This window comes from Eptatretus burgeri, chromosome 11 (assembly GCF_056783735.1).
Source record: "Eptatretus burgeri isolate ZD-2024b chromosome 11, Ebu_testis_v1, whole genome shotgun sequence".
Lineage (NCBI taxonomy): Eukaryota > Metazoa > Chordata > Myxini > Myxiniformes > Myxinidae > Eptatretus > Eptatretus burgeri.
In genome coordinates this window covers 31,999,375-32,026,610 of record NC_140971.1, presented here as the reverse complement: position 1 = coordinate 32,026,610, position 27,236 = coordinate 31,999,375, and the positions used below count along the sequence as shown (strand labels likewise).

Sequence of the window (27,236 nt, the reverse complement as noted above, 5' to 3'; positions counted from 1 at the left end):
ATTCTGATACAGTTCAAGTCATCAGACGCGTCCGTGGCACTGGTTTCTGGCGAGGAGTTCGAGTTTGGAGATCGAGGGATAACCCAGTTATCGGCATTCACGTGGTTCCCTTTACCTGTCCCGTGACTACAGGTGTGTTTGAGCGGCACCTTTCGACTCTGCCGGTCCTGAAATGGCAGCTGCCGGGATTAACGATCCCAGACTTGAGGATTTCATGTGCTCGGTGTGTTTCGAGGTGTTTGAAGAGCCCGTGTCGTTGCCGTGCGGACACACGTTCTGCAAGTCGTGCATCGACAGCACTTGGCAAGGTGAGCACAACATGTTCTCGTGTCCAAACTGTCGGACTTGCTTCACGTCCCGCCCGAAACTGCAGCGAAACGTGGTGATCGCGGCCGCGACGCGTGCCCTCACTGGTTTGAAGATCTCCAACACCGATGTCCCTCCGGAGCCTCCCAAGCCGACCAGCTGCGACAGCTGCCTGGACACGACCACCCCGGCCATCAAGATATGCCTGAAATGCGAGATGTGCTACTGCGAGGCGCACGTCAAGGCACACGAGAATCTCAAGGGAAGGCACGTCATGATTAGCGTGATGGGCGGTGGTGGACTCCATGGTCTCAAGTGCCCCCAGCACGAAGAGTTCTTCACCTTTTACTGCAAGGATGACAAAACGTTCATCTGCACGACCTGCGCCATGGCTGGGAAGCACACGAACCACAAGGTCTCTTCGGTGGAGAATGCCATGATGGAGATGAAGGTGGTATATGTCAATTCTACCTGTCTAATCAGCTTTCCTGTTCGCGCATCACTATATGTAGACCAGACCAGGTGTTTCTGTTTATGACGTTTACATAATATGCACTCCATATTGCGTTTGAAACCAGGTCCGTCACACTCATCTGCTGGTAAATTATCGGTTGTTAGTTTCACCTGGCGTGTTCATAAAGTTCGAAGGTCGAGTCGTATCATGATGGTCCAACATACACCAACGTTATTCATTAATTTGTATAATTAGTAAGGTATTTTTGTGTGTATGTATGTATATATATATATATATATATATATATATATATATATATATATATATATATATGTTTACATATTGCAATGTAACCAATTGGTGACTTTACTAGGTCAGGGTAACACTCTGCCTGGTGTTATTAAGGTGGCTGTCTTAAGATATTAAGGTCTTGAGTTGGAGTCCTTTTCGGGCCTTTAAATAACACCACGTGGGTTGACTCGGCCTGTCATCCTTCCGAGGTCGGCAAAATGAGTACCAGCTGACTGGTAAACAGGGGACACTGCATCAGCAGCACAGACACACTCACAGCAATGAAGCAACCAGCAGCCACAGGCTGCATACAAAATGATGATGATTGCACCCACATTCCCAACTTGTATTTTGTTCTTCTTGTTCCTCTTTTTTCTTCTTCTTGTTCTTTTTGTAATTGGTGTCCAAGATAAAAAAAAAAAAAAAATTATCCATGGATTGCCACTTGCTGTCTGAATTGAAATGCTCTCACACTCAGACAGGATCGACATATCCTGCTGGCACAAACCTATCTCTTCCGTCAAAATTGACCAAATCAAATCGGATTTTTTTTATATGTTGTACTTACGGACATTACGCACAGCTTCTCGGAAATGAAACTGCGAGAAAAAAATCGAGAAAAAAAAAGTTCAAGTGGGGGTGGGACGCCCCTGATACAAAAAGGCACAACTAGACCGTGATATCTAGCTTGTGTCCAAGTTTCATCAAACGTCACGGAGCTATGCTCTGGAGAGAGTCACAGACAGACAGACAGACAGACAGACAGACAGACACAACGAAAATAGTGGTCACTGCTGGCGCCCATGAACCAATATTAGGATGACACATACTGTATAACGACGTTTGTACAAGTTGACATCTGACACGGCACATTACGTGCTGGGAATGAACACCTTGCACCAAAAGAGAATACCTGCACGACAGGTTTTCATCCCTTCGTTGCGAATCATTAACATCATTTGCATCGTGTAATGGTGGCTTTGGCGTCATGACGCAGAAGTAGATTGGCCGGGGACGGCAGTTCCAGGAACTGGGAGGAACTGGTTGCACCCAAATTGTTATTTAGACAATAGTCTTGGTGATATTGAACTGGTGTATTGTACTTTCAAGTCATTGTAGTTCTGGGTGCGATCGCTGGATCGCCAGATGTCCGACACGCCTTGAACGTCTGACACGCCGAACCCTCTTTCCGTCCTATCTCTCCCCCATCTTGTTTTTGCTTTTCTCAACCATTATCTTGCATCCATTTTCACCCTTTGTTACATCCCTTTGTGAAAATGCATTGTTCTCAATGAAAGCCATTGTTGTAATTTGGACACTGTGGATTTGACTTCTTGAAGACGCAGCTTTTTCTCACCATTCGCATCTCAGGGTTTGGAGATGGGTGGTGTGAAGGTTAGAGCGTTCGCTTGGAGTCTGGAAGGTCGTCGGTTCAAACCCGGCCGGGTCGTACCAATTAGACTTTATTTAAAAAGATATACAAGGTGCTGCCTCCTTGCTCCCTTGCTTTGATGCACACAATTTAAGAAGATGCATAATTTGATAAACAATTCTGGGAAGGAAATGGCAAATGACCCACTATAACCCTTGCCAAGAAACTTCTTTGGCAGCATCGACACTCTGTAAAGGCGATCGTATGATAATACGGGATTTATGGTAAATGTGAAAAAAACTCACATCTCCATGACGTACCCGCATCAACTCATCCAGGGTACACTCTCTTTTGGAGGGCAGTTGGGAAATTATTCATCATGCTTTAGGGTTTTACAACATACTTGTGTTTCTACGAAAGAGCATCTTTGCCTTCATCGGTGTCTCGTATTCATGCGGCATCATCGTCCAAATGAAATTAATCGAATGCTTTGGATTTATTTCCAACAGAAGAAGATTCCATCTGAGCAGAAAAAAGTGCTGGGGATGAAGAAATACACCTCAAACATGTTGAAGCATTCGTCTCGAACAACAACCGAAGTGCAGGTAACATACCTTGCGATGGGAAGGGCATTAACCCTCCGCAGTGTAATGGGGGTCGTTGTCATCTCTACAACTTGTGCAGATGTTGATTGGGATTGCACGCAATGCTTTAACGGCTATCTTTAAATTACCTTCATTGTAAATTGCACACCAGTGGTGATTATTATTTATATTATTATTATTATTATTAGCATAATTTTTTAAGCAGCTATTGATGGCCTGAGCAGAAGCGCTTGTTGAACGTTGACCGTTGCATCATTTGTTGAAGCTCACCAAACCTAAGATTTCCACACCTGATCTGTCCTTCTGATATAGTTTCATCCCAATGTTGTTAATTGTGTTGATAACCCACTTCCACATCTTATCCATCCCATTTTTGGTGTGTATTTTCGAATCTGAATTTGTCTGTCTAGCCTAACTCCAAGGCCTCAGCGAGAAAGCGTGTGTCAGTCACTCAGGGCTTCATACGGTTTGTTTTATCGTGGGTGTTCTCCTTTCACGTTTCTCAACTTTCCATTTTATTCTATGCGATACAGAGTCGAGGCTCATGGAAGAGCTAGAACAATGAAAGGCTCATGACGCAACAGTACAACAGCAACAGCAGAAAGAAGGGGAAACAGTGGAGCCGCCGGGCAAAATTGACGGAGATGGACAAACAAGAGATGCAGGTAAGAATGAAGGGTAGGGGACGACTCAAGTGGTGGACAAGATCAAAATATCAGGAAGAAAAAACGGAAATTTGGAAGGAGGTGGACTTGGTGGAGGTGGTGGGAAGGGGATTAACGAGGGTAGAAAACATCATGGTTTTGGATGGGGGATGATCTGAGGTGGTGGTGAACAGATGTCTTGAAGATCTGGAGGGAAGAATGAGATTGAAGTGAATATGGAAGTTGGTTCCACAGGTGGGAAAAAAGGGGAACAAAATTGTGGAGGTGAGCAGTGATCCTGGATTTTGGGAATTTCACTAGAAATGGGTTGATGGTGGACTACATGCACCCTGCAGAACCCTAGGGGGGTAGGGAGGGAGGGAGGGGGTAAACAAAGCACTGAATGTGCAGAAGGTGTAAGACCAGAAAGGAGGTGGTAGAAGACAGAGAGACCACTGAACTATCTGCGATAGCAAAGTGAGAGGACCATAGACCCAGCTTCATTGTGGAAGATTCTAGTGATCTTGCAGGCCTTGGTTTCCACAGCATCATGCTGAGTAAGATGTGAAGCAGGGGAGCCAGCCCAGTGGTGAGAGCAGTACTTCATCAAGCTGCGGATGAAGGCTTTGCATGTGGATAGGAGTTCAGGTGTGTCAATGAAGAACTTTGCACAATGTAGATGCCCAGTCGGCAGCTGGCTTTGGAGGCCAAACTTGACATGTGGCTTGCCGAAGAAAGATCATGGTGTTTATCAGTATCTCATCCACTTGGGACTGTTTCATCATCGATAGCTCTTTTCGTGATCGATTCTCTTTGTGCATCCAGGTGTAGATGATTATGGGTTCTTCGAGATAGAAAGAAAGATTGTACAAGTCAGTGTGGAGCTGCAATATGCTGGAGACCCCATGGTGTCGCTCATTCTCTCCCCTTGCCTGCGCAGCTCCGCTCGGCCAGTGCAGCTCCGCTCGGCCAAGGCAGCTCGTCCCAGTTCAGCATAGTTCAGTACAGCTCGTCCCAGCTCAGCACAGCTCGTCCCAGCTCAGCACAGCCCGTCCCAGCTCAGCACAGCTCGTCCCAGCTCAGCATAGCCCGTCCCAGCTCAGCACAGCCCGTCCCAGCTCAGCACAGCCCATCCCAGCTCAGCACAGCTTGTCCCAGCTCAGCACAGCCCGTCCCAGCTCAGCACAGCCTGTCCCAGCTCAGCATAGCCCGTCCCAGCTCAGCACAGCCCGTCCCAGCTCAGCACAGCCCGTCCCAGCTCAGCACAGCCCGTCCCAGCTCATCACAGCCCATCCCAGCTCAGCACAGCTCGTCCCAGCTCAGCACAGCCCGTCCCAGCTCAGCACAGCCCATCCCAGCTCAGCACAGCCCGTCCCAGCTCAGCACAGCCCGTCCCAGCTCAGCACAGCCCGTCCCAGCTCAGCACAGCCCGTCCCAGCTCAGCACAGCCCGTCCCAGCTCAGCACAGCTCGTCCCAGCTCAGCACAGCCCGTCCTAGCTCAGCACAGCTCGTCCCAGCTCAGCACAGCTCGTCCCAGCTCAGCACAGCCCGTCCCAGCTCAGCACAGCCCGTCCCAGCTCAGCACAGCCCGTCCCAGCCCAGCACAGCCCGTCCAAGCTCAGCACAGCACAGTCCGTCCCAGCTCAGCACAGCACACACGAACAGCTCCAGTCGCTCGCATTTTAAGCTCCCGGGCCAAACGTGGCCACGATGGAGCAGAGTTCATGGGAGGCGGAGTTCCAGGGAGTAAGGGTCGCCACGTTGTCTTTGACCTCACGTGGGGCCACCTCATTAGCTGCTGCTTGCTGCAGTGTGATGTCATTTTGTGTGGACTTGTTGCAGTGTTGTCGATGAGGGCGTTGATGCAGGCCGGCAATATTGTAGATGAGGGCGTTAATGCATGCTTGTGATGGCACTGTAGATCACGGCATTGACTATTGTAAGTTAGATTGAAGCGAAGTAGAGGTTGAGGAATTACATGAAGGGGAAGACCGAGCTAGACCCAAACAACGCATGTTCTCCCATCCCCTGTACAAAATGAGGGCCCTGTCTAAACACATATACAAACGGAATAACTAACTCAGGATTCCATAAATGTTGAATGCAACTCCCAGGGGTCGCTTTCTACAACCGTAACAATATGTTTTACAGGAATGTTTCTTTCACAGGATGTTTCCGAATACTCTGTGTCTCCTTGTTTATTGTCTTTCCCACTTTGACAAGCCCCTCCTGGAGGTGGTGTTGCTGTGTGAACCAAGAACTCCATTGCTCATTGTCCATTATCCTCACTAACTCCTCCAAGCCCTCTGCAATAACTCCGACTACGCTGCAGCCATCTAATGTATGTCTGTGTTATCGTGTCTAGCGAATCATGACAACTTTCTATATTCCTCTATTTCCTCTAACATGGAACAACTTACTGTGTTTCTCATCTGTGGCGATTTCAACTGTCACCAATGCCAGTTGGCTGGATGTTGGCTTGACAATAATCCACCATGGCATTGGAACAAAGGCCTTCTTCCGTTCCATGGATTTGACTCAATCTTAACTTCCCAAACTAGATTTCTACCATTGGTACATCCTCTCTTATGGACGTAGAAATTACTATCTTTATATCCAATGTCTCTTGTTCTGCTTCTGCCCCAGTTGGCTTTTTTGATAAATTTCTTGCCAAAGCCCATATCTCTCTGGCTGGTGCAAGGCTAACAACTTCAACAATGCAGAATACGTCACTTCGCTTGGACGATCTGGCAGGGACTTCAATCTGCCCTTTCACAAAAGGATTGGGCTACCATCGCCGCGGCTCCGGATATTGATTCCACTTGGGAATACTTTCACAAAAGTCTACTTTTTCTCATGAACTGATTGATGCCATCCTGTCTGCGGATTTCCTATTTATCCTCGAGATCAGGTGGGAGGAACCTTTCCTAGACGGAGGGCTGTAACAGCTATCAGCCGATAGAGTGGCCTGGATATATGTTTCGTCATTTGTCAGTTATTTCCTCCACCACTGAAGGTGGGCGGAGGTTATGTTTTCACCCCTGTCTGTATGTTTGCTCGTCTGTGAGCAGGATATCTCTAAAAGTGAAGATCCTGATCCAGATACGAATTTTTTTAACTGTGATTTTCACCATTGAGAGACAAGGCCAAAACTGACACATAGCATGATATTTGAAAAAGTTATGGATGGATTATGACAAAACTTGGTGAATGAGTTGGGTAGGTGACAAGAACACGCCGATTAGACTTTGATTAAGGTCCGGACTGAGATCCGCCCTCTCAGTTGATACAAAACGTAAATCGTTCCGCTTGGCGGAGGTATGCGTTCTCCTGAGTCCGAGTCGGAGAGGGGATTCGGTTTGGATCCGTTTGTTTGTTTGTCCGCACAAAACTTTCGTGTTTTTCTCCACAACTGCTTGTCGGATTGAGATGAATTTTCCACCATTGGTGCGCCGACTCGTGCAGAATGGTTTAATCATGATTATGACGTCACATGTCACGTGGTGTGGCAGCCATGTTGGAAAAATGGGAAAATGACCATCTTTTCTTTTTGCTTGTTTGGGTTCCTTTCTGATTACTCCAATGCAGGACTGTACCGATTTGGTCTTCTGTTTGATTTGAATTTAATTTATTTTAATCCTATTCTGAATTCAATTGAATAATAATTAAAAAAATAATCTGTTAGGAATAATTGAAAAAAATATGCAATGTGTGTTTTTGTTGTAGACATCCATCGGTAATGTGAAGAGTGAAATTGAAGATGTTCAAAGAAAGCTCACGGTCAGGTTGGCCGAGGAGAAAGCTGAGTGTGTGCGTGAACTCGATCACCTGGAAGGAATCCTCATGGGGAATGTAAAGACCGCAAGTCAGGTGTTTCAGAGTCGATTATCAGAGCTCAACCACATGGAGAAGAAGCTCAAAGATTATGACGAAGAAAAAAATTCACTTGTGTTTTTGAAGGTGAGCTTTGTACTCTTGTATATTTCCATAACTTTGAAATCTTGTCACCTAAAATTGGTTTGATATTTATTTGTTTACTTTGTTCTTGCAGGATTTTGATGAATTTCTAACCAGGTATGTGAACGATGGGGATGGTAGTTTTTTTTAAAATTTTTACTGCAGCGTACAGTTTTTAAATTTTATAATTTATTTTTATAATTTTATTTATATATATATTTTTTTAATTTAATTTTATAATTTAAATTTTATAATTTACTGCAGCGTACAGTATTTACAACCGATAAATTATATTTGGAAAGGAGTTTCCTTTTTCACATTTATTCAGAAGCATGTGTGATTTGAAGGTTCACTGAATTAGAACTTTATGTTCACCTCAATAAATGCAAATCTATAATCTATAATCTATAATGTAATATAAAAGGAGCTTGGTCTCAGCCTGCTTGCATGCATGCCTCGTGCGAGCGTCCATCCGTCCGTGAACAATTGTCCTATAGCGGATACCACTAAAAAAAAAAAGACCGTTTTTACAGCCATTTTTCCCTGCTGTGCAGGGGTTTGGCTTTTTCTTGAGGCAATGTTTTATGGCCGGATGCCCTTCCTGACGCCAACCCTGGTCGCCTCTTACGACACACAGGGATATGGTACACCTATTCTAACCGGGGCATACACCAGGACCAGTACACTGGCACTCATTTCACCGACCTCGGAACGATGACAGGCTGAGTCAACCTCCTGGTGTTAATTCAGCAGCCAACGGGGCTTGAACTCAGGACCCTGGGATCCCAAGCCGCCACCCTAACCACTAAGCCAACACCAGGCTTAGCGGATACCACTAATCAAGCAATAACGGTACCCCCAATCTGCAAACAGTTTCATATAATTTAGTAAGGTGGTCATGGATGGACCGGTTTCAAACAGTGTGATATCGTTGAGTAAGGTGAGGATAGATGGGCAGGTTTCAAACAGTGTGATATAGTTGAGTAAGGTGAGGATATATGGGCAGGTATGATATAGTTGACTCTTCCTCTTTTATCATCTTTTTCTTCACTGTTAATAAAGTTGAGTCTCATTCAATCCCATTTTCATGTTGATTCGATTCAGAAAACACTTACTATATTGAATACTTTGTTTTTTTTCAATATTTCCATTTTATACATACAACAGTGGTATAATATAACAACACTATCAAACAGTATTTCCGATTATACATCACCTTTTAAAACATCACAAAGCAGGTGCCGACTTGAATCACAGGTAAGAATTTTTTTTAATGGAAATTGAACCCCCTTCCCCCCCCAAAAAAAACCCCCCAAAACATATGAATAAAAAAAAAACAGCTGATAATTCAATAACTTATTTGCACAATTTTAAAGGGTGAAAGTTGGGTTTTAATTTATTTTCTTTGAAAACCTGTCGGTCAAAACACTCTACCATCTATTTATTACGTAACCAACAAATGGCAGAATTGCCTTCTTTCACTCCACTGTATTCTCCATCTATGAGGGTAGAGGGGTGGCGTGCTGATACGACATGGTGCTTCATGGAGGGAAGGAGGCACATGACCTCAAAAATTCCTCCACGTACACACATAAAAATTCTATATTACAAAAGGAGCCATGTCTGTCTTTCTGTCTGTTCTTTTGTTTGTCGTGCTATAACTTGAGAATGGATTCACGGATTTAACCGACGATGCTGGATTCAGGGAACTCAAAGGAAGTTTTGTGACAAAAAAAAACATAAAAAAAAGGAAGGAAGGTTTGTGTGTATCGGTACATCGTGGGCACACATGGTGAAACAGCAAACACCAACTTGCGACGCTGGTTATCCACGGAGGGGAGGATCTCTCAGGAATCTTTTTGTTGTTGTTGTTCTAGCCCCATAGATTAGCCATTGCAGCAAAGATTGCTATTCCCATCAGCGAAGCGACAGGTCTTATATGCTCGTTGAATTAAAAATCACTGGCTTGATTAAAAAAAACAAAAAACTTTTTGGTCGAAGGTTCTAGTGATTTTTGAGAGCATTTTGTTCCTCCCTCGCCCTGCCCTCCTCCCAAAAAGCAATTGCATGAAATAATGTAACATGTGACCTTGGTGCCATAATATTAAAAATAATGATAATAAAAAAGATGTTACCAACCACTGTTGTCTTGTCTTCCTGCCATGTTGTCCTGTTGGTTGTGCACGCCAGGTATTTTGTCATTGTCACTGTCCCCACTTACTATTTTGGGGTTATACATGTCTGAAATTATTGTCCCGGTGTAAAGACTTCAAGCTACCCCCTTTTCAAGTTACCTCCTGGTAATCTGAAATCGATTTCAAGTTACCCCCGGGGGTAGCCTGAACCCGATTTCATATTATCCCCGCACTTTGACATTACCCCCCTCCCTGATTTAGCTGAAAAGATAAATTCTTATGCCCACAACTCATGATACGTTTCTTGAATAGAACACGTAAAACATACAAGATTGATCGCTCGTCTCAAAATCTGGAAACATAAAAAATTGTCACAAAAATGTTGTATTAAAACCACAGCTCGTCTAAAAGTCTGGAAACATAAAAAAATGTAACAAAAATGTTAATTGTATTGGTGGTGGTGGTCGTATGGCAGCTTAGCTGCCGGGGTATCTATCATTTCTTGAAGCGCGACTGTGTCGCTGATGCAGTACCCCTCTACCAGTACACACCCTGGAACTGGTACTCATTTCGCCGACCTCGGAAGGTCGAATGACAGGCTGAGTCAACCCCCTGGTGTATTAATTCAGCGGCCGACGGGGCTTGAACTCAGGACCCAAGGATCTCAAGCTGCCACCCCAACCACTGAGCCAACACCAGGCTGCGCACTCAGCCTGTCATCCTTCTGAGGTCAGCGAAATGAGTACCAGTTCCAGTGTGTGTACTGGTAGAGGGGCACTGCATCAGCGACACAGTCACGCTTCAAGAAATTAGAGCTACCCCTGCAGCTAAGCTGCCATACGACCACCACCACCACAACTAAATTGTGAATTAAAAATAAGTTGTTTTCATCGCCTTTCTTATACATTGATTTTATTGCCTTGTTTCCATAATTGTAAATATAGTCTGAGTTGGTTAAAAAGATAAACCAGTATGTCTATTTGCATCAACCACATCGAAGAAGGATTTCATAAAAAATATGGCAAAAACTATTACTGTATGAGAAATACCGATTTCAATTAATAACGATATTAAAATAAAATCATTCATAATAAAATCAAAATTCATTGCAAACTCTTTAAAGGCGGTCACGTGGTCAAAGGTTTTTCCCTAATTAGTTTTCAATATCAATTAAATTAATATTTTTTGTAAATAAACCAACATAAATAAATGTTTTGAGGGGGGTAATCTGAAATCGTAGAGGGTAGGATGAAATCGATTTCAAGCTACCCCCGGGGGTAACTTGAAATCGATTTCAGATTACCGGGAGGTAACTTGAAAGCTTGAAGTCTTTACACCGGTGTCCACATAGACATGATCATCATCTCCAGAATCCGATACATCTTCGTCCGACAATAGTTGATTTTTCTTGTCGGGTCAGCTATTCCTCACGGGGGGGCATATAACCACGTGTGTAGTGTGAACAGAGTTGTTTCTTTTGATGACATCACAGCAAGAGGGAAGGCCCGTTGCCTCTCTGCTTCCCCCCATCCCGTCTGTTGGTGTGTTTCTCCCCTTTCTACTATTCAGCTTGTTAGGCCTCCCAATCCCCCCCCCCAACTCGCACACCCCCTCCATCACTGCTTCCCCAAAACACTTCCTCCCATGCCCTGCTCCCTTTCTGCTTCCTTCCTTCCTTCCTGGCCCCTCTGTTCCTTCCCATGCCCCACCCTATCTGTTGTGACCCTTCATCCTGCTGTTGGTGTGTCGTCCCCCCTTTCCACTATGTTCTTTCTGCTCTGGTCTGTTCTTTGTTCTAGCTCTTCCATAAGCCTCAACTTTGTATCGGAGGAAAAAAAAAAGCGACAGATGAGCATGTTCTTAAACCCCCCAAAAATTATTGGGCTTGTGGGAGTTGAAAGGGGAGAAAGTGATGAGTTCAGCATTTTTGGAGGAAGGGGGAAGCAAGTTGGGGTAAAGTTTGACCAGAATATTGACTGCGACTTAAACTTAAACTTGGGTCCTTCCAAGCAGTCGGTTATCACCCAATCATTTCTCACACGTTGTACCGATGAATGTATAATGTTTGCAGTGTGGAAAATACACGGAAGAACAATCCTGATCCGTGCAAGACATCCACCAGCATGACTCAGCAGTCGATCCTGGATTCCTACTGCAATAACCTGTTCGGTGCAATGCTTGAATGCGTGTGTAAGTGCAAGGACATCAACTTTTTTTTTGGTTAACTTTACAATATTTCCATAATCACTCATCTCGTTACTTTCCTTCCTTTGTCAGACATAATTACCGAGCCTTGCTTTCACGTACAAAATACAAATGCCATATAGGTCAGGTCAGGTATGGGAGCATGTGCCAGAACAGCGCGTCGCTGCGTCCACTTTCCGCCGGTACTCCAGGGGCCTCCGTCTGGCCATCCCCCAGGCAGATGCCAGGCCCATCCCCATCTCCTTGAGATGATGGTCAACCTGCTGCAACCATGAGGCACGTGGTCGGCCCACTGGCCTCCTCCACTCATGAGACTCCCTCGCTGAGAGAATCTGGTGAGCAGGATCAGCGTCAGCAAAACGAGCCACATGTCCATACAGCCGCAGCTGACGCTCACGGACTATGCAGGTAACAAATCTCATCCGAGTCTCTCTCAGCAACCGCTCGTTGGACACAAAATCCGACCAGCGATAGCCAAGGATTCTTCGAAGAGACCTGGTACCAAAGGAATTAAGTCTCCGTCTCAGATCCTTGGTCAAAGTCCAAGTCTCGCACCCATAGAGCAAGACTGGAAGTACCAAGGACCTGAAGACTCGGACTTTCGTCCTCCCGCACAGGTACCGGCAGCGCCACACCCCATGATCCAGTGAATCCATGACTCCCCAGGCCCGACCCAGACGTCTATTGACCTCCGGCTCACAACCTGCGGAGACATGAATATCACTGCCAAGGTAAGTGAATCTATCCACGACCTCAACATCCTCACCACAAACAGACACAGACAGGACAGCAGCATCCAAGATGTCACCGAAAGCCTGGATCTTAGTTTTGACCCAAGAAATCCGTAATCCCAACGGCTCCGACTCCTCATTCAGCACCTCGAGGGCCCCCAAGAGGATGTCTAAAGTCTCCGCAAAGATGACTGCATCATCTGCAAAATCAAGGTCCGAGATCTTGACATTGCCAAACGATGCACCGCAACTTGATCTCTCCGACATCCTCCCAAAAATCCAGTCCATACAAGTGCTGAAAAGTGTGGGGGCAAGTACACATCCCTGACGGACTCCAGTAACAACTGGAAATAAGTCAGAGATGGTACCACCACACTTCACAGCACTCTCAGTACCAGAGTAGAGTTCAGACATCAGATCGATCAGTTTCGGTGGCACCCCACGAAGACCAAGAATCCTCCAGAGGACATCCCGATTCACTGAATCGAACGCTTTACAGAGATCAACATAGGCTGCAAGCAGCCCCTGCCGAAACTCTCGTCTGCGTTCGGTGAGGACACGAAGGGCAAGGATACGGTCAATCGTTGACCTCTTTGGTGTAAAGACTGACTGCTCTGGACGCTGGTGCTCAAGCAGATGGTGGCGAACCCTATCAAGAATTATCCGAGCAAAGACCTTGCCCGGCACTGAGAGCAGCGTCACCCCTCGGTAGTTGTTGCAGTCTTGGCGATCACCCTTTCCTTTCCAGAGAGGGACAACAAGGCCCCTCTTCCAGTCAGTTGGGATGATGCCCATGTTTCAGGCAGAGCACAAAACTGCATGCAACGACACGAGTGCAGCATTTCCACCAGCCTTGAGAAGTTCAGCATGGATGCCACAGATCCCTGGAGCTTTGCCCCGTTTCAACTGGTTCACCGCAGCCCATGTTTCCACAAGCGAAGGTGGACCACAGTTGATTCGAGGGTCAGCAACAGGGATTGTAACACCCTTGACGTCCAACTCGACAGCTGGGGGATCAGCCTGGTACAACCGCTCAAAGTAACCGGCCCAGCGGGCCTTCACTTCAGACTCCTCTGTCAAGAGCCTACCACTCTCTGCTCGAACTGCAGTGCTCCGAGGGATGGGCTTGGATGAACGTAATGCGCGAATTCCCCTGTAAGCGGGACGAGAATCACCTGTCCACAGGTGATGCTCTACACCCTCACAGATTCCTCGCACATAGGCCTCCTTGTCCACCCTCAGTGCACGTACAGTTTTACGCCCTCAGCTCCCTGAACAGCTCAGCTCTGCCATTCAGCCTGGCCCTGCGACTCTGGTCAATGGTATCCAGTGTCCCTTGAGAGACAAAATTCTTCTTTGCCCTGCGGTGAACTCCAAGGAATCCACCCGCAACATCAAGGACGGTGGTCTTGAAGGTGCTCCACAACTCTTCAGGACCCTCCAAAGCACCCAGACCCCCCAAGTGTCCACTCAGCCTGTTCGTAAACTCCTCAGCTACTCTCTCATCCCTGAGCTTGGCAACATCCAGCCTAGGCTGGGATGGTACCATTCTCCAGGATTTAAGGTGTAGCTTTAGAGTTGCTACTACAAGCCTGTGGTCAGTATTGAGGAACTGAGCACTCCGGTAGACCCTGCAGTTCTGGATCATCCTCCAACGACCGTCAATGAGGACATGGTCAATCTCCTTTGCCACACCGCCAGCGTTGGAATACCAAGTCCAGCGATGAGCTTGCGGGCGCTGAAACCATGAACCAGCCACCCTAAGTCCATGACTTCTTGCAAAGTCAAGGAACTTAGTGCTATTCTGGTTCATAGTTCCTGACCCATGGGGACCAACACACACCCCATAACCATCCCTATCAGTTCCAGTCGATGCATTGAAATCCCCCAAGACTAGAAGTGTATCTCGTCTGGGGCACTGATCAACCACAGACTCGAGTGTGGCGTAGAATGTGTCCTTCACGGTGAGATCACTCGCCTCAGTCGGAGCATAAATAGAGACCAGGGAAATGACACCTAAGGAGTGACGAATCCTTAATCTCATAATACGCTCGTTGACCGGTGTTACCTCAATTATCATTGGGGTCAGCTTATTGGACACAGCTACAGCAACTCCTTGGGTATGGTAACCATCAGAGCGACCAGACCAATAGTAGGTGTAACCACCCACCATTATCTCGCCGCAATCCGGTCTCCGAACCTCAGAGAGAGCTGCAATCCCGATGTCCAAACGCTTGAGCTCAGATGATAACAGAGACAGGTGATCATCCTCTCTTAGGGATAGGACATTCCAGGCACCCACCCGAAGGGACCGCCTCAGGTTAACCCAAGGAGACCGCCGTCTGGTGGACGACACCTCAGCACCACTCCGACACACTCTCCCGCAATCTGACCCATGGATGTTACCCCGTGGTTTCCCTCCTATCAAAGATTGGGGGTCCCGAAGGCTTTGCCCCAATCCCGTCATCCAGTGAGCTGCCCTGCGAAGGGAAGCTGCACAGGAGGTACTCCCACGGAGTGGGTTTTCAGATTTTTTTGCGTTTTTGCGTTTTGCGGAATGAAGGGTTTTACGGTGGCCGGAGTGCAAATCCTGCCACCAACCTCCTAATAAGAAGTAACCCAACTGCAGGAGGACGTCCGCAGACACAGTTGGGCACTAGATATGGATGGCCGTTGGCTCACAAGGAGCTCCTCCGCCCTTTGATGCCATATAAGCTCCATGCAACAGCCGATAAATCGTGACCAGTTCGCGCTCCTCGTGTCATTTATTTGATGAACAATGATTCCTTTTTGAGTATTCGGTGCTCGTTCCACGTCACGTTGCCCATCGGCGTTTGAGACTCCACTGCGTATTATCGACGAGGTTCACGAGCGCAGACCAAGTGAGGAAGGCTGACCACCTCCTCTCTGAATGTTATTATCGAGACCACTAGATTTTTCACCATCTAATACCCAAGCCACTGTCCCCAAAATCTGAGATGACATGTATCATTTTTATTATAAGGGTAGTTCACAGGTTAACGTGATTCCTACAAATTAGTTCTTGGTTGAGGTCTATTTAAAAAAAAAACAACAGAATTGAATCCACATCCTCGTCTTAACAACACAAACAAATTGTGCACACTCAAATTTGCATAAAAACTCAGTACTTCTGAAAAAAAATGGATCTAACACCAAACCCGCTGTTTTGTTGCTCCATAGGCAGGATGTTTCATCAATGTAAATGTCGTAGTTTGAAGGAAATGATGAGCTGTTTAACTTTTGTCTCTTGCTTTTTTTCTTTTTATAATACATTAAATGGTGAAATATGAACGATGTTGACATTGGCCTGGCATCGTTGTGCAGATGGAAGGACTCCCACCATTGCTGCAAGTACCTGCCATGTCAACATGAAATATTCCGAAGATCTGACAGCAGTCACTGCCACTAATTTGCCGCAGCCCTACGAAGACCTTCCCAGTCGATTCATCCTTTGGGGCCAAGTGATGGCAAGCAAAGGTTTTCATTCTGGACGTCATTATTGGGTTGTGGATGTGAGCAAGGCAGATCAATGGAGCATCGGCATCGCGTACAGTTCGTTATCGCGCAGAAAGATTGCGAATGAGTTCAGGTTTGGGCAAAATGCCTTGTCCTGGTGCTTGTACAAAGAGTCCCGCTGCATGGCGAAAAGCAATGGCAAAGAATGGCAGGTGCCTCATCAAGAGGGAATGAAAAAAGTTGGTGTGTTTTTAGACTTCAACCTTGGCTCTCTAATCTTCTACAATGCAGAAACGATGGCCAGTTTGTTTCAGTTTCGGGCACGCTTTACCGAACCTGTGTTCCCAGTTCTGACAGTTGTAAGATGTGATCATTCTTTGAGATTTGTTAAACTTGAAAAGGAGTAACTTTCAAATCTCTTGACCCAATGTAATGTGTGCATGCATATATATATATATATATATATATATATATATATATATATATATATATATATATATATATATATATATATATATATATATATATATATATATATATATATATATACACACATATTTGCTTCCAAGAATTTGGCGTGATTACAACTTTTTTTGCAATATAATTAGTGTACCAGTCACTTATACACGGCCTTGTCTATTACATTCTTATTGGGATGATAACTCTTACTATTATCTTATCAATCTGGTTAAAATTTTAAAAACCTTGGACAATGACTGGGTTGGCTTGTTAGATGTAGGCCTTTTTGTGCTCATGTTTGAACTTTTTTTTTAATCCAATATCACGGCTCATGGAAGAAGGGAGGTGACAGAGGGTAAAAAGCAGTGAACAGACAATGGGGTAGTGGGACAATATGCAGATGCAAAACGGAGATGAACTATCCAGAGGAGAAACAGAAGAGGGCAGCAGAGAGAAATTGCAACCTGCCAGGATATTTGGTTGCTGGGAAGGGTGAATGAGTTTTTAAATTTTTTTTAAGGATCACGGGTGTGGATGGAAGATGAACTCAGATGGTAGTGTGCAGCCAACTTGAAGCCCTGGATGGAAGAGTGGGATTGAGCAGTCTGAAGAAGGAGGTTATTCAAGCAGGAAAGGGAAGAACAGAGGGGTGTAAGTGAGCAATAAGCCTGGATTATGGGAGTTTTCCATGAGAGGGATTTCTGGAATAATGTGTAACCTGAAGTGATGGAGGGATTAATGATAGAGCATCAGGTCCCGTGTTTCTGATTCTTTGGGCGATGCCAATTATGTAAAGAACTTTGGATTCCACAGCAACCAGAAGAGACAGGTGTGAAGCGTGGGTTCCGCAGCTTCGGGGAGAACAGTACCCCCATTGAGCTACGTACAAAGACCTTGAAGGTTGTGAGAGGTTAACTTGCCATGGCAGAGAATGCCCAGCAATTGCTGGATTTGGAGGCCAGCTCTGATTTATGGTCTGCCTTGGAGAGGTCATGGCTGATGGGGAGACCCAGAAGTTAAGGGACTGAATCTTTCCCAATGATTGATCCTGGAAATAGTTATGTGGGCTCTTTTGAATACCTGATGGATAGATTGTGGGAGAATTATATTTAACAGGATTGAAAGACTTGTTCCAAGTGTTAGACCCGCATCTGATCCTTTCGAGTTAAGCAGAGAGGGAAGCAGATGCTGGCAACCTTTTGGTGGGGTGCAGTATCAAGTCATAACGTGGACTTGGCAAGGAGGATTCACGAGAGGGACCATCGATGCATAGGAGGAACAAGACTGGGCCCAAGACACTGGCTTGGTGCACTCCACCTTCCACTGGGAGAGGAAAGGAAAGGATTCCATTCAGAACTATGCTGCAAGGATCAAACAGAAGATAAGCTAGCGCAGCAGAGCAGGGTTTTGAGAACACTGGCACTGATGGTACATGGGCCTGATGTGGAAGTTGAGGCAGAGTGAGTTAAGGCTGGCCAGAATGTTATCTCACTCCCCAGGTAAACAGAAGTCTGTGTCCAAGAGGAAGGGATTGCTTGGGTATACTAGCTTTTGAGGCAAACACTGACTTATGACCTTCTTCTACATCTCGAGTGGAGTCGGCTGTGTTATGTTATTTGAGGTGAGGGAAGAGGATGGAGGGGGAGCACATCTTTTCTACCACGATTAACCTTCTCTGCATCCCCTCCAATTTCTTTTAAGCTTTTTATTCTCTCATTTCATAATTGTTTCCTCCAACTACTTTTTCACTACCTGTTATTCACCTACTCAATGTCAGTATGATAATCTTTTTTTTCCTCCGTCATTCTGTTCTTCCAGCAACCCAGATCTTGTATGTTCACTTTCATTTTGATTACACAAAAATGATGGTGAATTGTCCATTGTCTGCTAATGTTGTGTCTATGTAAAATTAAGCAGTGCCTACTTTACCGCCATTGATCTTGACGCCGTGTTAATCTTGCCCCTCTATGCTCTGCTGTCATTGACCACTGATCGTAGGGTCTCTGTCGGAGCAGGTGAGAAAACACGGAATAGATTAGGGACCGTTTGGAGAGAGACTGCTCTCTCACTGACAATTGATGTTTGCCACCATCACTTGTGCTCTCTCAATCTCTCCCAGAAAAGGTTTGCACAAAAATATTTAAACAGTATGGTGATAGTGGTGACATAAGTCTCAACTTATTGGTTTATTGGTTTGACCAATTGCAGGCATCATTGTGATAGCCAGTGGTTTGATGTGCAGGCCAGGCTTTCAGAAAAAAAGATAAAACGCTTCATGGCAAAGCCACCTGGGAAAGAATTTTCAGGGCAAACCTCAGCCTCACACATGCAAGTCAGCAATCGCTCCATCTTTTGGCCTTCGTTGATGCAGGGACTAGGGTTCAAGGGATCTTGAGTTGGGCCTCTCACTTCAGTGTGTCTTGCCTTTAAACTCTGGTAGTCTTGAGTCCTACTGTTGTCCAGCTTCATGTCAACGGTGGTCTCCAAGATGGTGTGTCGGGCTGTGAACTTGCAGATTGTTCTGATAAATTTAAGCAGTGAAATAGCATTAAAGAAAGTTACTGCAGGGCAGATATTTGAGTCAGGAGCTGAGATGTCTCACAGTTGGTGATGGTGGTGGTGACTACACACCTGTTGGTTGTCTGCCCCTGCCTCGATAGTATTAAGGATAGTTGCATGTTGGCTTGTGTGGCTTCATTTTTGTAGGTATTATGAAATCACCAACAAACGGCCCCGACTCCACTTTAATACAGTGCAGGGCAAGCGATTGTAGTAACTGAAGATTGTTAGGTCATGGTCATTGCCACGACAGATTCGAGCAATGTCTAGGACTCTTGGTCAAGGAGGTTGGAAAGACAACCCCTTGGGAGTTTTCTTGAGCTTCTTGCTACCAGAAGTAATTAAATACTACCTTGCTGTCAAGGACAGCAACTCTTACTCATCTGGCATTTCACTATTGTGTCGATGTATGGAATCATTTCATGACCAGGTTGTGGGCTGAATGGTTTGAGCATAACCAAAACTAGGTTCTGTGATTGAACCATGTTTGAAGAATTTTTTTTGGTACTATTGGATGGCACTTTTGGAAACCCCTTCCCATCAATTTGCTGATGGTTGGGTTGGATTGGACTTGCCAGGTTTGTTGGTTATAATACATAATTTCATACTTTTCCACAATTTTGAGAAAATGCCAACATTATACAAGGACTGGAATAGTTTGGTGAGAGGAAAAGTCAGTGCATAGGTTTTCAACACTTGGATGTTATTGGAACCTGTTGCATGTCCTGTGTCAAGGAAGTTGCTTCTCGATCATCACATGTGGCGAAGCAATGTGGTTGTGCAGTTCCATGATGGGTGTCCTCAAGCCTTTAAGAGTTTAGGGCATGCATGAGAAAGAACTTGTTCAACTTGACTTGATTCTTGAATCGTTGAGGATATTAGAAAACCCCTCGGCGACATGCTTTGTACCAGTGCTTTAAGCATCACCAAACTGAGTGGTGTCTGATTTTTAGCTTTCAGATTATTCTCATATACAGTTGAGATTCCATTTTTGGTACTCAACTGTTGACGGTTCGTAGTGCCTTAATGATGCCCAAGTATGCGAGACCCGAGCTGTTGTTGGTCTTTCCTTTGGGATTATGAATGAAAACCCTTAACCATGAGTTTTAACCTTAACCATAACCCATAGAAGTGGTTTGGTGGCCAGAGTTTTCTATCACCTCATGGTGATTGCTCATGGTTTATGCACAACATTCCTCAGCTAGTTTTGGCTGTCAGTCCTGGTAAATCTAGCATTTCTTTATGTCAAGTCGAAAACCAGGCGTACAGAGGCGATTCGTCTGCCAGGCGACAATTAACGGGACAATTTAAACATTCACTGGATTTTCACAGATAAGTGAGGATGCACTGCCGGGATTTTTCGAGATCACTTTCTTCTGTTTCAAATTCTTCCGTTTCAAAATGTATACATTTTTAAAGGCAGCAACTTCGCTGCTAATAAACCAGTCGACAACCCTCGGGGAACCCTCCATCGTGCAGAAACAGTTTGTCATCTTGTGCGATATCAGTGGCTTTGGGTAAATCATTTCGTCGATTTTGATTGAACATGGTTTTCCCCAATGACATTTTCAGGGCAAATTTTGCACAAAAAAAATGACTCGCATCCGACGTACGCTCTATGGTGAGGGGAAATCTGGGGCAAAATCCCTGGGACACCGAGGAACAAATCGCCGAGTATGCGACGGTTTAACAAAATGTATTTAATCTTTGTAATCACATCAGTTGAATCAAGTTCTTTTGATTTGTTTGTGATAAAATTCCTGCTAGAGTTACTTTTATTTTAAAATGGCCTTCCCTCACAACGCCTCGGTATTCTTCGTTGGGTGAAATAATTTGTAATTGGCTTTCGATGCGATGGAACCTGCTTCTCCCATTTCAATTGGATCTCAACTTGGTCTGTCAAGACGTCATTGCTGAAGTTAACACGAGGAAGGTTATAGCATCACAGGTTCTCACCAACATGATTCCATCCATCCATTGGGATCATACTCTGTGCAGAGCATTGGTGCTGCCTAAGCAGTCTCCTTGGCTATTGGACACAATCCTGGACGGATCGCCACTCCGACGCAGGATATCACCAAGCTGGCGCTCATTTTGCCAATTCGGAAGGATGACAGGCTGAGTTAACCCCACCTGGTATTAATTCAACAGCTGAGCAGGATTTGAATCCAGGGCCCAACGATCCCAAGCACACCACTCTAACCATTAAGCCAACACCAACAAAATGGTTATTAAACCATAAATTAATTGTTCTGTGGCTTTCCTCCGTTTCCTCTCGGCGGTATCATTCACCATCTGCTGCTCTGGAAAGCATGTACTTCTTCTGGATTCTGAAATGCCTGATGTCTTACAGTGCAGTCAAAATTTGAAGGAGTATCCAGATCTTTCTCTCCCGTTCTTTTGGCTGAATAGTAGTAATGCTTGTATTTCTACACCTTGTATTTTGATTTGCAATTTATTTGTAATTATGGCATTCATACAGTACAAAGCTGTTTAATTATCCTGTGGAAAAGGTATCTTTGGATATCCTGCTTCTCTTCTTTCTGAATAATTGCTAGAATTGTTGTAGTGGTTGCAGTTATCGTAATATCATGCATTGTATGACACTCTGTATTCATGAAAGATGCTTAATAAAAAATTATCAGCCTTAAAACATAAATTGCATTAAACTTCTCATGCAAACTGTTTTTGATCTAATCTGTGAAATGATAAAGAATCATCTTGAATGGAAATATGCTGTTTTAAAAAAAATCTATCACTGGTAAGTTTATATTTGTAACTTGCTTTCCAAGCAAGTACGCAAAGGATAACCTTTGGACCCTTTTTTTTGTGGGTGGGTCATTTCATTAATTATTTTTCTTCTTCATTCGTTTGCAGCACAAGGCTACAGGGTAGCATCAATGGTTGAGGACATGCTGTGCTGCTGATACAGTGCCCTCTACTGGTAAGGGCAGGAGTTTGGAATTTGTTCATGGTGCCGGCGATAGCTCATTTACTCTTCCTGAAGGACACTATGGGTTCTTTAACATCAATCAACGAATGCTAGCAGATGGGAGGCCGGTAGAGGGATGTCACACACATGGATGAACCACCCTGTCTGTGAAACACCAGGATGACAGTATATAGCTGGATCAGGATTCAAACCTTGGCTAGACAGATTACAGGCGAGTGTGCGTACCTCTCTGCCAACCTGTCAACCCTCTTCTCCTATAGGAATTGACTGTGCCTGCCCAAATGTCTATCTTGCTAGAAACATCAATGGTTGCCTGATTGCAGATGAAACACCTGACTCAATCGGCACTGTGAAGAATGTTCGGCTTTATAATGACACTCTCGATCCCTGCAATGTACCAGGATGCATTTTTTTTTTTAGTCTAACCCTGTTTCTCAGAGCTAAAACTGACTATTCAACTCGTAAACATGTGTACCACCAAAGCTGTTATGCTCAGCCACAACATGTATTTGTTTGAGCATAACCTGTAACTAAGAGCTACGGAATCTGAAATTGTAAAACTAAGGCTATAGAAAAGGAATCTTGTAATCCTCCGTAGAGCTACGTCAGGGCTCAGATCAAAAGTGCCACGGCTTGTTTACGTTCTGAGAGTTGGTGCTGCCAGATCTCACCTTTCTCCCTGGAAGCGATGGAATTTAAGGCTCCCCAAGGCTTAGAGTTGCTCAACAGGAGGCTGTGGTGGAAGGCTGACTCATCTCCCATAGAAGTGGTTTGGTGGCCAGAGTTTTCTATCACCTCATTTCTGAAATCACCCCACATGCCGACCTTTCACAAGTCCAATCAAGTGGCACTCCTTCAGCTCACAATCTAAACCTTGTTGTTGACCACAAATCCACGCGAACTACTCATCTATCAACTGTGGAATCACCTCCCCATGCTTATCCAATTGTGTTCTCTTGACTCCTTTAAAATGGCGATCCATTGCAATCGCACGTTTCCTTATTCCTATTCACAGACTTTCCTCTCCAATACACCCAGCATTTTTAATCTGTTTACAGAATCCTTGTCGAAGCCTACTCGGTTCCCTTGTCTGTCTGCATGTCTCGACTTATGCTGACTGTTCTCATTGTGACCCCATTTTTCCATCTTCGCTTGCGCCAACTCCTGATGTCAATCTCAAAAAATAAATCTGGATCGCTATACTTTTTAGCTCATGAGCAAAAAATGTACATACTCGCTCATTATCACCTGTTACTGTCCGACATTTTCAAAAAAAAATGCTGTGACAACATAGCCGGTGTCTACGTCAGTGACTATCTTCAATTACAACCCCATAAAAGCCACTTAGGAATCAACACCTCATTCGGAAAAAATGGCACGCGAAAAAGGAACGAAATCACGACTGCAGATTTCTGAACCGTGAAGGACAACAAAGACACGTGCCCACCACCACCTCAACCATCCGTCCACAGGATGGGTAATCAACTTGTATTCTTAATGACACAGATTCACTCAAGAGATAGTCAGACACACAGAAGGAGAAAAAAAAGGTTGGAAGATGCAGGAGGATAAAAGGCCTGGTAGAGGCGAGTGTGGCAGACTCGCCCCGAATCGATGGGCAAACGGGCTTTAGTTTCCCCACACCCACACGACATGCTGTGATGCGAGTCTCCGGCCGGTCTGGGAACACCTTACAGGACCAGTTCCTCTATGTGCTACTGAGAAGGGGGGAAAGGAGTTCTGGTACTCACTCTTCAATCTCAGCTCAAATTTGTGACAAGGACCTCATGTGTGTGGTTCCCAATTCTCAACTGAACTTTCTCCTCAGAACCCCAGTTCAAACCAATCCCTCCCGACGTCATCAGGCATGTCAATTGTTATCCTGACTTGATCACATCCTTGATAGGTCCGATTTATGAGAAATGTGTGGTATGTGGCTCGAGGGCCATCGGTTGTGAGGCCGGTGAGAAGATAGGGGAAAATGGTATTAATCAAATAAATTAATGAGACATAAGGACCATTTAACAACGAAAAATACGAAGGGATGGAGGGGAGACAAGGCCCTGCCAAAAACCGTCTTGGCAGACCTAATTTGGGGTTTACAATAATCTACTCAACATTCAAATTATGATACAACTGTTCAGCTAACTAACCACAAGAGTCCATTTTTGTTTAAAAAAAAAAAAAAAAATTCATACGACTTCATATATTCACTGACAGTTGCACGTGGTGCAGAAATACAGTGTGGATGATTTCAAATATAAGCCCCCACAAACTCCCGAAGGCTTGGAGCCTTCACCTTTAAACTCAAGAATGCTACACAAAACACGCTGAGAAAAAGCAGTCACCATCTCCACAGCACAGTTTGCATCTCATGCTAAAAGGGCAAGATACTTCGAGTTGATATTTTTACAACCGTTTCATCGTGGCTGCGATCAGATGATGCAGTTGTACATTTATTTTGAAGTGAAGAATTACAGGAGAACAAGTATCGATATAAAGCGTGTACAGAGAATGAAGGTATGTTGTACAAGGACTCCTCCCAAACAACAGAGTATCTCAATTTGATTTTTTACTTTATGTACTTCTCCATGAACTTTTTGTGGAAATCTGAACGCAAAGTATCATTGATAAAACCCTCTCGCCGTAAGCCATCTCGCCCACCTCGTGCGCAGTTCTTGAACACAACGTCGTCATCCCACCTGAGAGGCGAAGAAGACAAAGATGCATAGATCTCAGGAATAAGAAGATGTCTCTTTTTCAAAGTGAATGATCACTCAGCCACGCTGAGGAAAAGACAATAGCCATTATTAAATTCCTGCTTTTAACGAATTGAAACGGGACTTACTTAATTATCCTATTTGTCCCAATGGGACGTAAGGCTGCATTGAAATGGTACAAATAAATGATTGGACCGACCCCAAAGATGGTTTCAAAGTTTGACTCAAAATGCAAGTAAAACAGTGCACCAATCCTTAATGAAGTAACACAATAGTCTTTTCCAAGTAAATTGTGCAAGAACTTCACTTTTCATTTTATTGATAAACACAAAGAGCCCTGAGGTTGAGAGTGGCTTAATGCGTTGGGCCAAATCACAGAACAATGGAGCTTCCTCTGAAAGGTTAAAAATGAGTTTGAAGCAAGGGAACCAGAGACCGTGCATGGGCCATGGCCAAAAATGTTGCAATTCTGCAATCTCCATGGTGGAAATACCTCATATTCTAGTTATATCCGTCACCGAAGGTGGACGGAGGTTATCTTTTCACCTCTGTCTGTTTGACTTTGTTTGACTCTTTACCATTGATCGATGGGGTGAAAAATGATAAATAGCATGATATTTCAAAATGTTGTGGACAAGTTGTTACAAAACTGGATGGGCGAGTTGATTAGGTGACAAGAACAAGCCGATTAAATTTTGCTCATGCTCCAGATCCAGATCTGGCCAACAGTGGGAAACAAAATATAAACTGTTTAGCTTGGCAGATGTATGCGCTCTGTTGAGTGCCATTCTAGTTTAAGGACCACATCAATTTTTATGGCTGTCCCAATGGTCAAAGTGAGGGTTTTGGGGCAAGAGCAATTTCACTTTTGGCACTGCCCAACAGGGCAACTTTCGCCCAACTTTCGGTCCTTCGGGGCAGGGTCAAAATATCAAATACCAACAAATGTAATTACGGGCACATTTTAATACCTTTTTGATGAAACTTTGTATATGCAATCAACATTTGGGGAACGCATGAAATATGCAACGACTATTTCGATTTGACCCCGGTTCATGCACCAGGGGGCGGTGACCTCGGGTCACAGGGGTCGTAACAGGGAAATTTTTTACAACTCATATTGGGTCATTCCTGGTGCAACTTTTTTGCCATCTTTCAACTTTGCGTTAGGTGGGAAGTGTGGAGATTTGCAATGGTGCACCATTGACCACTCCAGTTTTATCTTGTCGAGGTAACATAGCTTTGAGAGAAAACATGTTCAGAGTGGCCACAAAGTCCCTAAGCATGCAATTCGAATTCAGTGAGAATTTATCTGCATGCTTCCCTCCATTCTCCGCACAAATTTGAATTTTTCTCCATGTTCTTCTGGACATCTTCCATTTCCATGTTGAGGGTTGGAGGTCATAAAGGCAGCCCCTGACAGCTGTTTTGAGGTCTCCAACTGAACTGTTCTTAGGCGGAAATGAGAAATTTCCTCTTTCACAATGCCCCAAAGCGAGTTGTCACATGTTGCTAAGTCCGGACTTCGAGGAGGCCACAATTTCTCAGATCCATATACAATCCATCGTCCACTGAATTCATCATCGAGATATTCTCTAACTGCGAGAGCATAATGTGCTGGTTCGCCATCTTGTTGCAGGATAGCTGAAGATAGCTGAAGATAACAGGATAGCTGATTCTTGACAGTTGAAGACCTCAAAACACCTGTCAGGGGCTGCTTTTATGACCTCCAACCCTCAATATGGAAGAAGATGTCCAGAAGAACAAGGAGAAAAATTCAAATTTATGTGGAGAATGGAGTGAAGCAAACAGATAAATTCTAACTGCGTGCATAGGGAATTTGTGGCCACAGTACATTTCATAGACTAATTATACATGATAATTTTTTGAAGACCTCATGACTTGGCTACAAATTTCAACTCAAGATTCATGTACGTTTAATTGTTTGCCAATGCACGTGTTCTGTGAATGTTGCAAAATTACCAGTCATGCAATTATACGCACTTCCCCTGGCATTACTGGAAAAAAACAGCTGCAGTCCATATGTTCCATTTGTGTGCATATTTCAGAATGTCAGTGATACACATGTATCAAGAACTTCAGATGCTAGCTTGTGTGTGGTATGGGTGTATTATAGACAGTGAAAGAGAATCAAAAAGCAAGAGCTAGTAAGAAGTGAGGAACACGTAAAGACAGAAACACGTGAACATGAGGAGAGATGAGGAAGTAAAAAAAAAACATCTGGCCAAGAAGTAATGTGGAATAAGTGAAAGAGGGATATACGAGGTGTGTTCAAAAAGTATCCAACCTTAATTTTATGTGCGTAAACAAATGAAGTTAGGGAGGCGTGGTTTGATGCACGTATGT

The 27,236-nt window shown here is 44.6% G+C and overlaps 2 protein-coding genes across 3 annotated transcripts in view; one reads left to right on the top strand and one right to left on the bottom strand.

Annotated features, from left to right (window-relative positions):
* The first annotated feature begins 14 nt into the window (after positions 1 to 14).
* On the top strand, positions 15 to 21,855 carry LOC147016782 (zinc-binding protein A33-like). The gene is made up of 6 exons (XM_085845781.1): positions 15 to 757; positions 2,933 to 3,028; positions 7,400 to 7,633; positions 7,725 to 7,747; positions 11,837 to 11,955; positions 16,047 to 21,855. Exons 1-6 carry the CDS (start codon positions 173 to 175, stop codon positions 16,583 to 16,585), a joined length of 1,596 nt encoding a protein of 531 aa, XP_085701907.1. The 5' UTR covers positions 15 to 172; the 3' UTR covers positions 16,586 to 21,855.
* Positions 21,856 to 24,549: 2,694 nt separating this feature from the next.
* Positions 24,550 to 27,236, bottom strand: part of CWC15 (CWC15 spliceosome associated protein) — a 13,567-nt gene continuing 10,880 nt past the window's right edge. The window contains exon 7 of one of the 2 annotated variants that reach the window (XM_085845784.1): positions 24,550 to 24,851. In XM_085845784.1, the coding sequence (XP_085701910.1) occupies positions 24,722 to 24,851 (130 nt within the window). In that variant the 3' untranslated portion in view covers positions 24,550 to 24,721. Of the gene's footprint in view, positions 24,936 to 27,236 lie in introns of both variants that reach the window. The other variant, XM_085845785.1, reaches the window with a different exon arrangement.

Bases quoted from the DNA above. Each gene is read 5' to 3' on its own strand.
- LOC147016782 (XM_085845781.1), top strand. From the start codon at position 173: ATGGCAGCTGCCGGGATTAACGATCCCAGACTTGAGGATTTCATGTGC. The intron at 3,029-7,399 runs GTAACATACCTT...TTTTTGTTGTAG, and splicing joins GAACAACAACCGAAGTGCAG to ACATCCATCGGTAATGTGAA. The intron at 7,748-11,836 runs GTATGTGAACGA...TAATGTTTGCAG, and splicing joins TTTGATGAATTTCTAACCAG to TGTGGAAAATACACGGAAGA.